The sequence below is a fragment of the Dermacentor albipictus genome, chromosome 1 (assembly GCF_038994185.2).
Source record: "Dermacentor albipictus isolate Rhodes 1998 colony chromosome 1, USDA_Dalb.pri_finalv2, whole genome shotgun sequence".
NCBI classification, from domain to species: Eukaryota; Metazoa; Arthropoda; class Arachnida; order Ixodida; family Ixodidae; genus Dermacentor; species Dermacentor albipictus.
Window position 1 is genome coordinate 227,882,738 of NC_091821.1, and position 13,510 is coordinate 227,896,247.

The 13,510-nt window shown below is 39.5% G+C and overlaps 1 protein-coding gene across 2 annotated transcripts in view; it reads right to left on the reverse strand.

Annotated features, from left to right (window-relative positions):
• Positions 1 to 2,037: 2,037 nt before the first annotated feature.
• Positions 2,038 to 13,510, reverse strand: part of rtet (major facilitator superfamily domain-containing protein rtet) — a 42,574-nt gene continuing 31,101 nt past the window's right edge. For both annotated transcript variants that reach the window (XM_070530967.1, XM_070530968.1), the window contains exons 11-12: positions 12,794 to 12,931; positions 2,038 to 10,188 (exon numbers count right to left, since the gene is read on the reverse strand). In XM_070530967.1, coding sequence (XP_070387068.1) covers positions 10,076 to 10,188; positions 12,794 to 12,931 — 251 coding nt within the window. In that variant the 3' untranslated portion in view covers positions 2,038 to 10,075. The remainder of the gene's footprint in view (positions 10,189 to 12,793; positions 12,932 to 13,510) is intronic.

The following is a 13,510-nucleotide window of genomic DNA, read 5'->3' on the forward strand; positions in this document are numbered from 1 at the left end:
AAGTAGCTGGAAAGTGTATGTAAATGTTCCAAATAAAAGTTTTGATTTTCACTGCAGGTCTTATTTTGCAACCGATCAGACCTTAAAAAAAACGCCCTCGTACAAAGCGAAAAGATGCACCATTCGTTTGTCCATATTTTCTGCACTCACCCTTTCGGTTAGTATATAGGACAAGAAAGTATGGACAACCGCCAACTAGCCCTATTCATTGGCCCTTTTGGAGTCGGAACCTTTTTTTTTGATAATTGCATCATAGTTATTGTAATGGTGAATCTGTCTTTGGCACTCATCTGACTTGAGCGCAAGAATGAGGAAAATTATGGGTGTTGAATGTAAATCTGATGTTCCCTTTCATGTTAGTTCATGGTGCGCTTGTGCAAGCCACTTTTCGCAACATGCATCAGCTGTTACACAGAATCTTGACAGCTGACACCGTGTTACCACAAGAGGGTGCCAAGTGGGACATACTTTTTGGCTGGCCCTTTGCCATCATTCATGTCAATTAGCCCCGATGTTCGATCTCGGTCTCACCATAGGGAACCCACAACACAGAATTGACTATGCAGCAATGTTAAACAAGTCTGCACAAACTTAACAGTAACATGCAAGTGCTACATGCAATGGCAGGGTGCCAGCCTTTCCTCACTAACAGAGCAAAACAGCAGTTTCCGTGGTCAGCAGATGAAAATTTGGAAAACTGCCAAGAATGTTCAAGTGAATGAAAAAGCAGAGATTATTACATGTCATTGTCTTGGTGGAATTATCTTCTTACCCTCTCCTGCCCTTTGCGATTTCGCTATACTGACATTTTCTCAATGTTTCCACAGTTTCTGGAAAAGAGTGGCTTTAATTTCGTAACTTCAAAATTTATGGAAATTTTACATCTCTGCTCTTACACATGCAGTTGGTAAGGAGTTAAGATGGCCATCCAAACACAGGGACAGCAAGCAAGTGTAAAGGAACAAGAAAAATTACGGGGAAATCCTTACATATATGTGCAATCCCTTCAGAAACACACATCAAACGCCACATCAGTGGTCAACCATTTGTAACCAAGCAGTAACAAATGTTGCCATATGCACTTGCCATGTTCACTACTGGTTACAACTAGAATTCCAGTGACAAGCCACATAGATGCTTCGATAAAGTCCCGATAAATGACACCAACTATGAAAGCGTCCCTTGTGAGAAACAATGGCATCTACCACGAGACACGTTTGCCGGCATTTTTCTGTTCATCAACGTTTCGAGTTGCTTTACGCATTTCCTTGAACAGAAATGTCGTGGGTTTATTTTGTCCAGTGATTTGGGGTGTGATCACAGAGGCTGTCTTGCATATCTTTGAGAACAAATATCTGCTTGGTCTGCCACTAGGAACCTCAGCATTTTAGTCGCACTAGCTTACATGTCATATTAACATGGCTATGTACACGATGCAATATGCAATAGGGCCTGCACTTCCACTACCAATGCGGTCTCAGTGTCAGCTAATTTCTCAATTTCCCATGCTGAATGACATTTAGCACAAATGTTCGTACTCGCATATTTCTATGAAATCCACTCATTTTTTTCTTGGCTGGTGTAACGCTTGAGTCTCGCTGAAGTGAAAACGGGGTAGTTATAGATGGCCCACTCCATTTGGGAGCCACAAAGAAAAAGTTAGGTTTCAGCATGTGTAGCCCCCCGTGCACTATGGGGTTGTCACATGGCCTTCATTAAAAATGTCATAACAGAGCAATGCAATTAGCTGTCACCAGGACCTCACAATGCTCAACATATAAGGCAAAAAATATTGTAAAGCTGCTTCTTGAACACAAAGTCCTAACAGCCATAAAAGTCAGTTTCTTGATCTGTATTACTGTTATTGAAAACTTCTGCATATAGGCATCTGTATACATATGTGTGATGACTGCATTTGCTTTAAACCTGTGGCTTTAAACAAACAGTTCTTACAAGGAGGGTTTAAGAGGTTTTACTGTCCTCCTTGCCTAATAGAGTGGCTTTCCATGACAAAAACAGAAAACATAGAGGCACAAGAATATATATAGTTTCTTTATTGCATGTTCATTTTTTCAGCATGTAAATACAAATTTTCTCAGAGTAGGTAACAACCACACTTGAATGCTGTATGCATGACTATGCATCACAGAGGATTCCAGTGCTAAATGCATTGCTGCAAGGACTGTTTCAACAGAGTATGTCTTCTTAATAAATCTCCTAATGAAACTCCTGCAGGCTGTTCACAAACACACATACAGTCCTGTGGCGTGGTTGTATGACAAATGCAATAATGTATGAGCAAGTGAAAGTACATCACAAACCACAAACTTCATGATAATTAAGGCACAGCACCATCACCTATATCCATTTTGACCTGGAAGACAATCTCTACCATAAACGATGCCATGGCAGTACAGAAGGAATGATAATTATTAAGCACTCAGTTAGATCCATACATTGTATATTGTTTGGGCAACTTTTTTTTTCTTTATAAAATATATATTTTTGTTCGTGGTGGAAAAAGGAGAGAAAGAAAAAAAAGCTTTGGTTGCAAATTTGTCCTTGCTTCAGAGAAACAAGAGTAAAATTTTGCCAAAAGCCTAGTCAAAACATGGTGCAAGTCTAGGCCTTCAAGCCTTTGGTGACGATTCTGCATACCTGCAACCAAGCCTAATGCAACGAAAAGCTGAGTATACAATGGGAAGGGCCTGTAAATCACAGTCTCTGCTTTCTATAGTCAGCCTCACACCAAATCACTCTCACTGCACATTTTCAATTACACCATTTGAGCCACATGTCACAGCCTTGTCAAAAACGCAATAAAGCAACTCACATTTCATGAATTTTTGGCTTCAAAAAAGCAAAACAAAACAGTAGTATCGTATACCTTTTAGGCAACCTAAGACAGTCAATGAATTGTGCACTTGAAAGGGAAGAGTTGTCATTCACTGGGGAGCAGCATGAAACTAGGAATCCTGTCATGGTTAAATCTTTCTGTACATGAATGTTCCTTCAACGAGAAGATTTCCACAGAATTGATGTGGCCATAACCGGAGCTTGACAAACACCTATGAGATAATTCCTTTAGCATTCCTGTGAATTTTTTTCCCCTTTTAATCTAGGTATGGTACAGTGTTAGTAGAAGAGGGTAGTGTGTTCAGGGAGGGCCAGTGGCTGACACTCCTCCTGAGGATGTAGCAAAGTGGCACCCTTCCAGCATGGGCTGGATGGAAGCCGCCTTGTCTGCCCTGACACGCTCTGCAATGACCGCCTGTTGCATCGGTTGCGCTTGTGAATGTTTGCATGTTTGTTTATTAATTTTATCCAAGGTCCTCACAGGCTCCGAGGTGGAGTATTGCACAAGGGGAGTTAGGAAAGGTTAAACATAATAAAACTGAGCGGAAGTGAACTCATTACATAAAATTTAGCAGTGTGAAATAAAATATTATACAATAGTTAGTGCTATAAGTCACAATTGTTGCTTATACATTGTTAGGTCGCAGAAAATTAACTTAGCAATTCTTATAGTTACATGACACACAAAAAATGTATCAAGGAAAACCTACTCCTTTCTTTCCAGACACCACTATATCACAATACAATACAGATGTCACAATACAAACAATTCCATAGTGAGACTGCTTACTTCATATCTAGAAGTCACAGGATCAAAAATGTATTACATATAAAAAAATATTTCCAAAATGATTAATAACTTAATTATGCAATTCATGAGAAAAATAACATATCAGCAATTCTTATATTAGTTAACCTAACATTAATCAATGAATTAGCAAAACTTTCACTGTTTAATAAATATTTAGCTAGTTAAACAATTAAAATGAATTCAATAAGTAATTCATTAGGCACAGACAGCGCTTTATGTTGCAGTGACAACCACTGTCTATAATTCAAGCTGGAAACACACAGGCAGAGCAAGCCTTTATTTTAAAGGAATGCGTCATTTAAACTACATAAAGAAAAAAGAAAAGAAATGGACGACAAACTTTGACGCACATTGCAAGCCGTACACATGATGGTGGAGGTGTTGCTGTCGTCTGGGCCGGCTTTCAAGTGCCGGATTTTTCCATGCTTACTGCCTCGTGTCAATGCGTGGCAGGCACTGCTCCAGAATACACTAGCCTTTTCTAGTACAATGTAGCTATGGCTCTACATCCCCTTTAAGCTTTTCAGCATCACTGACATACCGGTACATTTCCACATTTCTGTTCTACTATGTTCCTTTTGACATTCCTTTTGTCAGATAGGAATGTGAGGAGAACACCAGGAGAGCATTTGCCACTACAGTTAACCAAAAATAAACTGTTCAGTTAGTTTTATGATCTCCAAGAAAAAGATCTGATACTGAAAGGGTTAAGGATCACCAGCTCCACACTCCACAGACAGTTTTAAAGACAAAGAGTATTATAGTGCAAGCACAAGTAGTATTGTCACAGAATAACACAACATAAAACATGCTTTCACTGGTTGCCACAGTTATCATGCAAGAAAAAAAATGCAGAACTCATGGGCGAAAATGCAAAAACTAGATCTTCCATTGATATAGAAACAGTGACGTCACTACACAAATAAATATCCATGCTAAATAAAGCTTTTCAAAACAAATTGTGAGCATTTAAGTAGTGTAAATTAAATCCTCCTCAAATATTAGGCCTATTTCACATCATATTACAATGGCATAGCGCTACGACTGGTTTCATTGTACAAGATTATGCTTCTTTATCTGAATGTTTGTGATGAACACTTTGTTGGCACTTCCTGAATCAAAATGACTGACCCTAAACACCACAGCACTCATCGAAAATATCATAATGGATTTGTGCAGAAAGAGCTAACACCACGTAATTGACAGAAAAGTAACTGCTGATGACCAGGAGTCAAACAGAGGTTAAATACAAAACATACAAATGTCAGTTGAACATTAAAGCTCAAAGTGCCCTAGAAACAAGCGAGAAAATAAAAATAAAATGGAGCGGTGCTATACATTGAAACACAGTGACATACTAGTGGCAGAAAATTCACAAGACATTGACAAATTCTGGCTTGACATGAGCCAAACTGCAACAAGCACTTTCTTATTTGTCCCGAATACCCCGAGAACTTTTGTGCATACACTTCTGGCTCTTTACATTCAAATTGCATGCTAAGAACAATATATAATTTCTCATCATTAACACATGACCAAATTACCAAAGGACTATTGCAGAGAGTGTGAGAGCAAAGGCTGTATTTGTTTAAATGTTTCTAATCTTTGCACATATACCAATTCTTGGCTAACACTTCTATTTTTATGGAGAAGAAATTAAGTAAAGGAGTAGCTTAACATAAGAGGGAAAGAAAGGGCAACCCTCACTTTGATGAGAATCCTGAACTCATCAAACAAATGATAAGAACACATTTAAGGATAACGTTCACGAAGAAAAAGTATTGTGAACACCTTCAGGCCATGTAACGCATCTCCTAATTCTAAGTGTGACGATATAGAGACAACAAAATGAAATACAAACAACGCAGCAATAACAACTTGCATGTCTTCTAGACCCCCTCCCCCCCCTTTCACTGTCAGTGCCAAAAGTTCCAGTTATATAATTCAAAGTTGCAAAGAGTTACAAAGGGCAACATATAATGCACAATTATGAAAAAGAAATGATGGTATATCCGTACTCAATTTGTGCTTTGAACAGCTGAGCCCCTCTGTAGGTTGTCTGTATTTTTTCTATTGACCCTGTGTCTTCTATCTTTAAGGTCTCTTAAGTACAGGTGTATGCAGGGCTATTAGCAAGTGCCCGTTCTCCACAGTGCACCCATTCTTCTTGTATACAGACAAAATGTGCACCACTAAAGAAGGGCTCACAGGAGCCATGGAAACCCTGACACTTGCTTATCACTGCCATGTGCAACTGTGCTACAATAAAAAATAAATAAAAATAATTACAGTGCAGCCCATGAGCAATGGACATCACATCACTGAAAATTGGTGTCAAGCACCAACATTATGCAGTAAAATCTGGGCACCACAGGCTGACGCATCTGTCCCGAGGCCTCCCCCAACCCGAATGACAAACAAACATAAAACACTAAGACTGGTCCCACCGATTGTTGCCCACAATCTACTTCACAAGTAAGCAACCATTTTATGAACGCTTCTCAAGAATTTGTGACGAGTGACAAGGGCAGCTGACTTCACCTTTGGTGGCAATAATCAAAGGCCTACGATAACGACGAGACGATTAGGCAGCTTTCAAGTGTGGAGTTGCAAACAACTAGGCAACACACCAATTATAGAAAAGGGGAAAAGTAGCACCGTGAATGATGTTTATCAGCGAGCTCAATACATTGCATTTTAGGTCCAGTCAGACGTTCTAAAAGCTTTTCAAACTACAAATTCTGCAAATCAGAAGGGAATACAGGGCCCAGGTACAGAAAGTAACATACAGGGCAAGATGATTTGCCAAATACAGCACAAGATCCCTTGCCAGATTTCAGGCCTCAATCAAACAAGGTTAAATACGCTTGTCATTTCTTATCTGGCCCAGTGCTGGGAAACAAACAATTATTCATACAGACTGCTCTTGTGTAGGTCGAGCAGCTTATTGACCAGTGATGACTGCAAGTTGTTAGTGGTGTGAAAGCAATTTTGATAGCTTTGACCAAAAATGAGGCAGCAGCAAACACGTAAGTTACTAGCAGGCAGAAAAAAAGTTGTTCTTTTGTACTTTGGTAGACTGATACCTTTCACTGGAATAGATTAAATAAGCTTTTATACACCTCTCCAACAAAAGCTTGAAGGCAAGCTAAGATTTGAGACTGGGCTACATGAGACATCTCCTAGTATAGCTGAAACCAGCTGAATGAAGCAGGTACATGAAATTTCCTCTCGCAACTGCCACCATCCAAAAAAACTCTTGCCTCCGGTGCCTTGGAAGGTCTAAACACTGCAAGAATACTGTTCATTTTTGTTTTGTATTTCCTATCGCACATCTGCTTTATTAAATGAGCTAGCAAGAAATTTAGGCTATCCCCATGTGGCAGTTTGAAGTAAGCTGTCAGCTTGAACGTCAAGTACAAAAACTATTGGCATTTTTTATTGAAACACATTATAAAACACTTCAATTAGCGCATGACGACAGGAAATGGCGTCTGAATAGAGCAGTCTAGGCTGGAATCATAAGCAAGGTATACATGGGCAATTTTGATGTCGCACTACAACAAGGATGGAAAATATTAGAACATTTATAATAAACAAGTCACCTTTATCACTTTCCTTTACAATGTCTTCTTCAAGCAGGAATTCCTAACTGTTTCAACACAATCTGAGGAACTACTGTGCCCTTGAATGAGTCAACTGCAATTTCAGCACATGCCGATTCAACTGCAACATGAGCCCATATGAAGTGATGACTACCCATGAGCTCACTCTTAAGTCTATGAAATGTGACAAGCAGGATAAGTAGGGTAATGTTAAAAGCCATAATAAAGACTACAGTAAACAAACTCTCCACAAATGCATTGGTGCAGTTATGCCACGGCACAAGACATCACAATATATTCAGTTCTTGATCCCATGTTTTTCGTGGGAAAAAGAAAGGAGGAGGAAGGGGGGGGGGTAATCAAGATCCAAATAAAATGGTTTTCATGTTGATTTGCTGATGCAGGTAGACATGCTGGTATTGTTTTTGGGCTGAGATGGTATTCTGAAAAAGCATTCAGTAAATACAATTACACTCTCTGTTCTTGCCTTGTCACAAGAAAGTCTGCTGACAATAATCACTTTTCTTTTTGCATTTTTCAACAAGCAGCTGTTGAAATCACATTTTTATATTGTTTGTTACTTTCTAGTGCAGTGACCAGTCTTCAAAAAGAAAACTCTCGCCAGAAAAATTTACTTCACAAGGCAAATAGCACCAGTTAAGTCAGTTCTGTTAAGCCGTTATTGACCACAGCTGTTTATAGCTGCAGCAAGGCTTGATCGTAGCCAATACCTTAACTTTCAGCTCCGACTATACATGGTTACAGAGGCTTCTCATTTTTGTGAATGTACCAGCATGTTGTTTTGGTTATTACGTGGCACTGACATTGAGTACACATTTAATTTGTGTTCCCAGTGGCTCACCAATGATCCTCCGGCTCTCAACAACATATCTACAAAATATACTGAATGTTCCCAACAGTTTGGAATAAGATGAAAGATCTTGCATCTACCCCAGTCCGACCACCTGTGGTGTGTCATCTAGTAAATAATGTCTTGTTTATTACTGTGTTAACAATTCCTGTGTGAAACATCTCAGACATAATATATGGAATGCACAACGGTTTCCATGCTAGCTCAAAGTGCTTGACTAATCAACTTGCTTTTCACAATCATATGGCAAAGAAGGTCTCGACTACAAAAAAAGGCTTGTGCATACATTTTGTCCTTGCCATTGTTCCATCACAAGCTAGGAGAAATGCAGAACAAAAGGAACCAAAAGATGTGCTATGAAAGATTACAACAGACCACAAAACAGGTTTTCTGTGTACATACATATAGTGTTCAACATGTAAACTATGCATGCATCTCAATTTTAGAGAGAGAATGCTTTTCCATAGGTCATCTTACAGGCACCAAAACCACTAACATCAATATTTACCAGACCCATAGTAATTTTCCTTACATGATCTAATGCATAGACATTGGAACCATATGTACAGCACATATAATTAGCACACTGAAATTTTGTTTTTTGATTGCAGTGCATGGATCTCTGTAAACCCATACATAGTTCCTCTGATTTACGCTTTTTCCAGTGTTTCCTCCACATTTTACAACCAAATTGTCAAAAATGTCTTGAACCATGACCTAATTCAAGAGATGCGCTATTACACCACATTTTTACATACCACAGTAGATGCTACAATTAGTACTTCTGTACATGTTTACCTGAAACTAAAGTCTCCTAGTTTCCAACCAATCAAACAGTAGACCGAATTCATGTTAATACTGCTAAGCTCAATCTCTAATTTCAAATATAACTGCTGTAGATTAACTCATTCCACCAAACCATTAGTATAGGTGGCTGATTGAATAGCAGCACTTATTTGGCTTAGTGGCCAGAACCAACATCGTGGCTTTGCGTTGATTGGTGTTATCGTTGTTGGATGCCTGCTAAAAGTTTAACCAGGTTTTAAAATGAGCAGCCTTACATAGCCATCTGCTGTCAAGCAAAGTCAACTTGTGCAGAAATGTCATACGTCCCTGATGAACCACCATAAACTGATATGCTTATCTGCTATCACTTACTATGATGACCAGGCACATTTTGGTGTTTCTTGAACAATAATTTCAGTGAGTTAATCTTCAGTCAACTACCGAACACGTACACACATACATTCTAACCCACACAAACACAAATGAAGTAATACAACTGTTCAGTGTATAGTTACAGCCTACAATAAGAATGTAATTTCTTTGGGAAGAATTTGCACATAATGCACAATTTTAAGAGAGACTAAAACACAAGATTTGGAAGAAGAAACGATTGAGGGATCTTTGCACGGATTGAGCTAGGACAATAAATAATATTTTGCATTATGCTTATGTGTCGAATAAATTTCAATAACATGAACTGGTGCTGGAAAATGACAACATCGAAATATGCAAACAAACAAAAGAAAAATCAACATTTTCGTTTGTTACTAGTATAATAAATGCAAAGTGGTTAAAATAAATGCTTACACAAGGCCAACAGTTGGCATTTCGCAACACTCATACTGGTTCTAAATGTAAACAGGACCACTTATAAATTTACCAACAATATCTTGATAAAAAAATCATGTTCATATGCATAGACAGCAACCCAAAACATCTGAAAACAATCTCTTCAAGGAGGAAGACTAAAAGGGAAGCTGCTATAGTGCAAAATGGCAACAAGATAATCACATTGTAAGTGGCCTTGCAGACTTCTTCCAACTTCATAATAATCTAAACACACGTTGCCACACTTTTGAAAGACAACTTTCCAAATGCTGCACGATCACTATAGTTGTCTCTTAAGCTACATCAGCAGACAAAGTCTTATTTGACCATGTCGCCAACTGTTCTGTGCAAGTTCCTGAGGATGAGCAGTGGAAACACAAACAGGCAGCCACCAATGCAGTAGCAGACCACAGGACCCGCCCACCAGTAGACTGAAAGAAAGCAAGCAGAAAATGCTTTTTTTAAAAGAGCAGTGAACATCCTGACATCCATTGCGGCAGACACAAAACCCGGGGCAAGGGCAAGAGCACTAAGAAAACAAGGCCCAACACGTGTAAAACAGTGGCCAAACACGAGAATCTTCAGCCTGGAAGCAGTGTTTTTACACAAAGGCTTGTCTTCAACAGGGGCACAACTGGGAATCACTGACTCACAACAATTGGAGGAGGCAAGTCCCCTTGTCAAAAAATTGGCTCTAGGCTGTGGCTTTCCTTGTTTGCGCGGCCAGTGTTGATCACTTCAAGTGTTCACCTCTCTATGAACCCTTCATCTTGTTTAGATCAATACGAGTGGTCTCACAACTTCGTAATTATGAATCCGACATAACTAACTCAACCGATTTAATCTTAGGAGTACTTTCATGAGAGCAAATTAGACTGGTTTTATTAAAGTTACTCATTAAGAATGTCAAAATCTTAGAGTATGCAATACACTCAAGTGATCTAGATTTGTTTTTTGCTTTAATTGCTTCTGTTATGCATATGTATTAAATGAGCACAAGTATTCTTTGTGGCATGTCTTATGCCTACAGAACACTATGTAAATGCAATAGGGGTGTGCGAATATCGAAATTTTCGAATACGAATCGAATACGAATAAGGCGAAAAACTGTCTTCGAATATCGAATCGAATATCGAATATATGTGTACTATTAAAAAATTGCGAAACGAGGTAACAATATCTTTATTACCCTTCTAAATATAATGCATTTTACGAGGCTGCTTCAGGTTAAAGAGGCACTCATTCTAGGTAATGAACTCAGGTAATGTAAGGTAATGCTCTGTCAGGTAAACGCTTGTTGCAGATTATCGCGAAGGAAAATTGACTGCTCAACATGTTCAGAAAGTAAAGGCTCTCTATGCACTGTGACAACATTGGTCCAGGTAACATTTTCTAGGTCAATATGTTATTGCGCATACTTACAAAGCCCGAAAGTACATCATATATTGTTATGAAGGAGCCCTGGAATAAAGCTTGGTAAAAAAAAAAAAAAAAATCGAAACTGATCATGTCTCACGGGCCTGATGCAGATAGACTGGAACAGAGCGTACACATTCATAGTAAGGTTCGTTACAGCACTTAAGATCACAGTGCTGTAACGCTGTGTCGTCGTTTTGTGCCTTCTTTCGTCCTTGCTTTGTGTTGCGCTGTCACGAACCTTACTATGAATCCAAACCAACTGGCCCAACTTGCCATCTTGATGCGGAGCATACAGATAATGAGCGGGTCATGTGAAGCTCTCAGTGAATAAACATGTTCTTAGGAGAATGTGGAGCAAGCGTATAATTCGTTAATTGCTAAATTATTCACAGTCTGTCCGAATATATTCACCGTTTCGACCATTATTCGGCCGTCCTCGAATATTTGGGAATTTACGAATATGCACTTGTCGAATCGAATACGCTTCGAATAAGGAAAATAATCGATTCGTATTCGAAATTTCGAATATTCGCACACCCCTAAAATGCAAGCAAATCTTAGTTGCTTAGGAAAGGGCAAGCTTTACTTAAAAGGGAAAGAAAAGGTCCGCAATAATGACAAGACCATTAAATATGAACAAATAAAGCTTGCAGCACCGCTACAAAAGAAGAGACAGAAAAAAAGAAGAAAAAACAATAATTTAATATGTAAGCTCCGAGTCATTTCCTTCACTCGACTTAACGTCCAGCAGGCATTTCTGACACCTTACAATATGCATTGTGTAAGCTGGTGGCAGAATGAAACCTACTTATGACTGGCCATTTGCCACCATTCGTCTATAGGTCTCACCAAGGTGGTCCTGTAGCATAAGGTTGACCATGCAGCAATCTCCGTGTCAACATATATTGCTGCTTGGTCAACCATGTCAACACAGAGGCGCTTTTGTGTCAATCATGCAAGAGGACCACCTACACCCATTGCTGTCGGCTCAGTGATGGGGAAACGCCGAGGGTATTATGAGGTCTAGCCAACTTCAAAATAATACCGTAGGATATGTGCTTCAAAAACAACTGTCGATGATCGCATAATGCGCCGTGTTTTGAGAATGCTTTTTCTCATCGCATAAATTGGCACAAAAAAGAAGATATGCTACTACTCGTGGCGTCCATACTATGAGGTGCGTGATGCAGTTGAGCCTTCTTGCATGCAGTGCAGTGGCAGTCTGACGTGGGCTCCGAGTTGACCTTGCGTCGTACCGCGGCTCTAGTTCATGCTACAGATTTGACAGTGGTCATTGCTGTCACAAAAGATAAAATTAAGACACAGGCTTATACTACTGGCCACTGTTTTGCGTGAAAAACAAGCTGTAGCCGTCGTTCATCGGCAGCAGTGACGCACTTGGGCTGGGCGGTTCACACGGCAACGCTGGCCAACCAGCTCACTGCCTTCCCGCCAGCAGTTACTCTTGCAGAATAATCTAAGAATATTATAGTAGTATTACTTATATCTTCTGCTGCTGTGAGTCCAAGGGAAAACTGACCAATTTCTCCTCGGATGCTACGATAAGAATGCTTGTGTATTGGAGGCACCATGTAGCCCTACTAACTTGTCACTCACCTGTGGCTGACAGCAATGGCCCCAAAGCACGAGCCAGAGCACCCAGAGACCGAAAGATACCCAAGATCGTTCCCTTTTGAGTCGGTGCACCATATTTGGAGACTAGCGTTGTCAGGCACGGTACTACAGTCCCTGAGGCTGCATCAACAGACAAAACAGACAGAACATTTATTTAATGACAGACAGATAGGCCCATGTTCTATGGTGGTGAAAGGTAAAAAAGAAACTGAAATTGAAGTGAATAACAACAGTTAAAGTGAACAGATGACATGTGTATTTATGAGCCTAACCCTCCAACACCATCACGCTTCAAATACAGTAGAATCTTCGCAGAACAGCAATCGCTTGAACGGAATTGCCGGTTACATGGAACAGCCTCTAAATTGCTTGGTTTTATATTTATATAATGGAAAAAGGACTCTCATTAATTGGAACCGAAACTTTTGCAACTCTCAGTAAACAGAATTACAGAAGCAAGCTTTATAGTATTCTTTCTTAAAAAAAAATAATTAAACATGTTTTTTTCGACACCTGTATTTTACACAGAAAGCCATCCTTAAAATATAGTGGCAAAGCCTCAAGCAAGAAAAAATTTAATAAGATATTTAATGCGTAGCCTGTACAGTCCAGGCAACTTTTGTGGCACTGCCGCCCGCTCCACAGATGGCGCAAATAAGAACAGAAAAATTGGGTGCCTTGCTCTATTTAACAATTTGT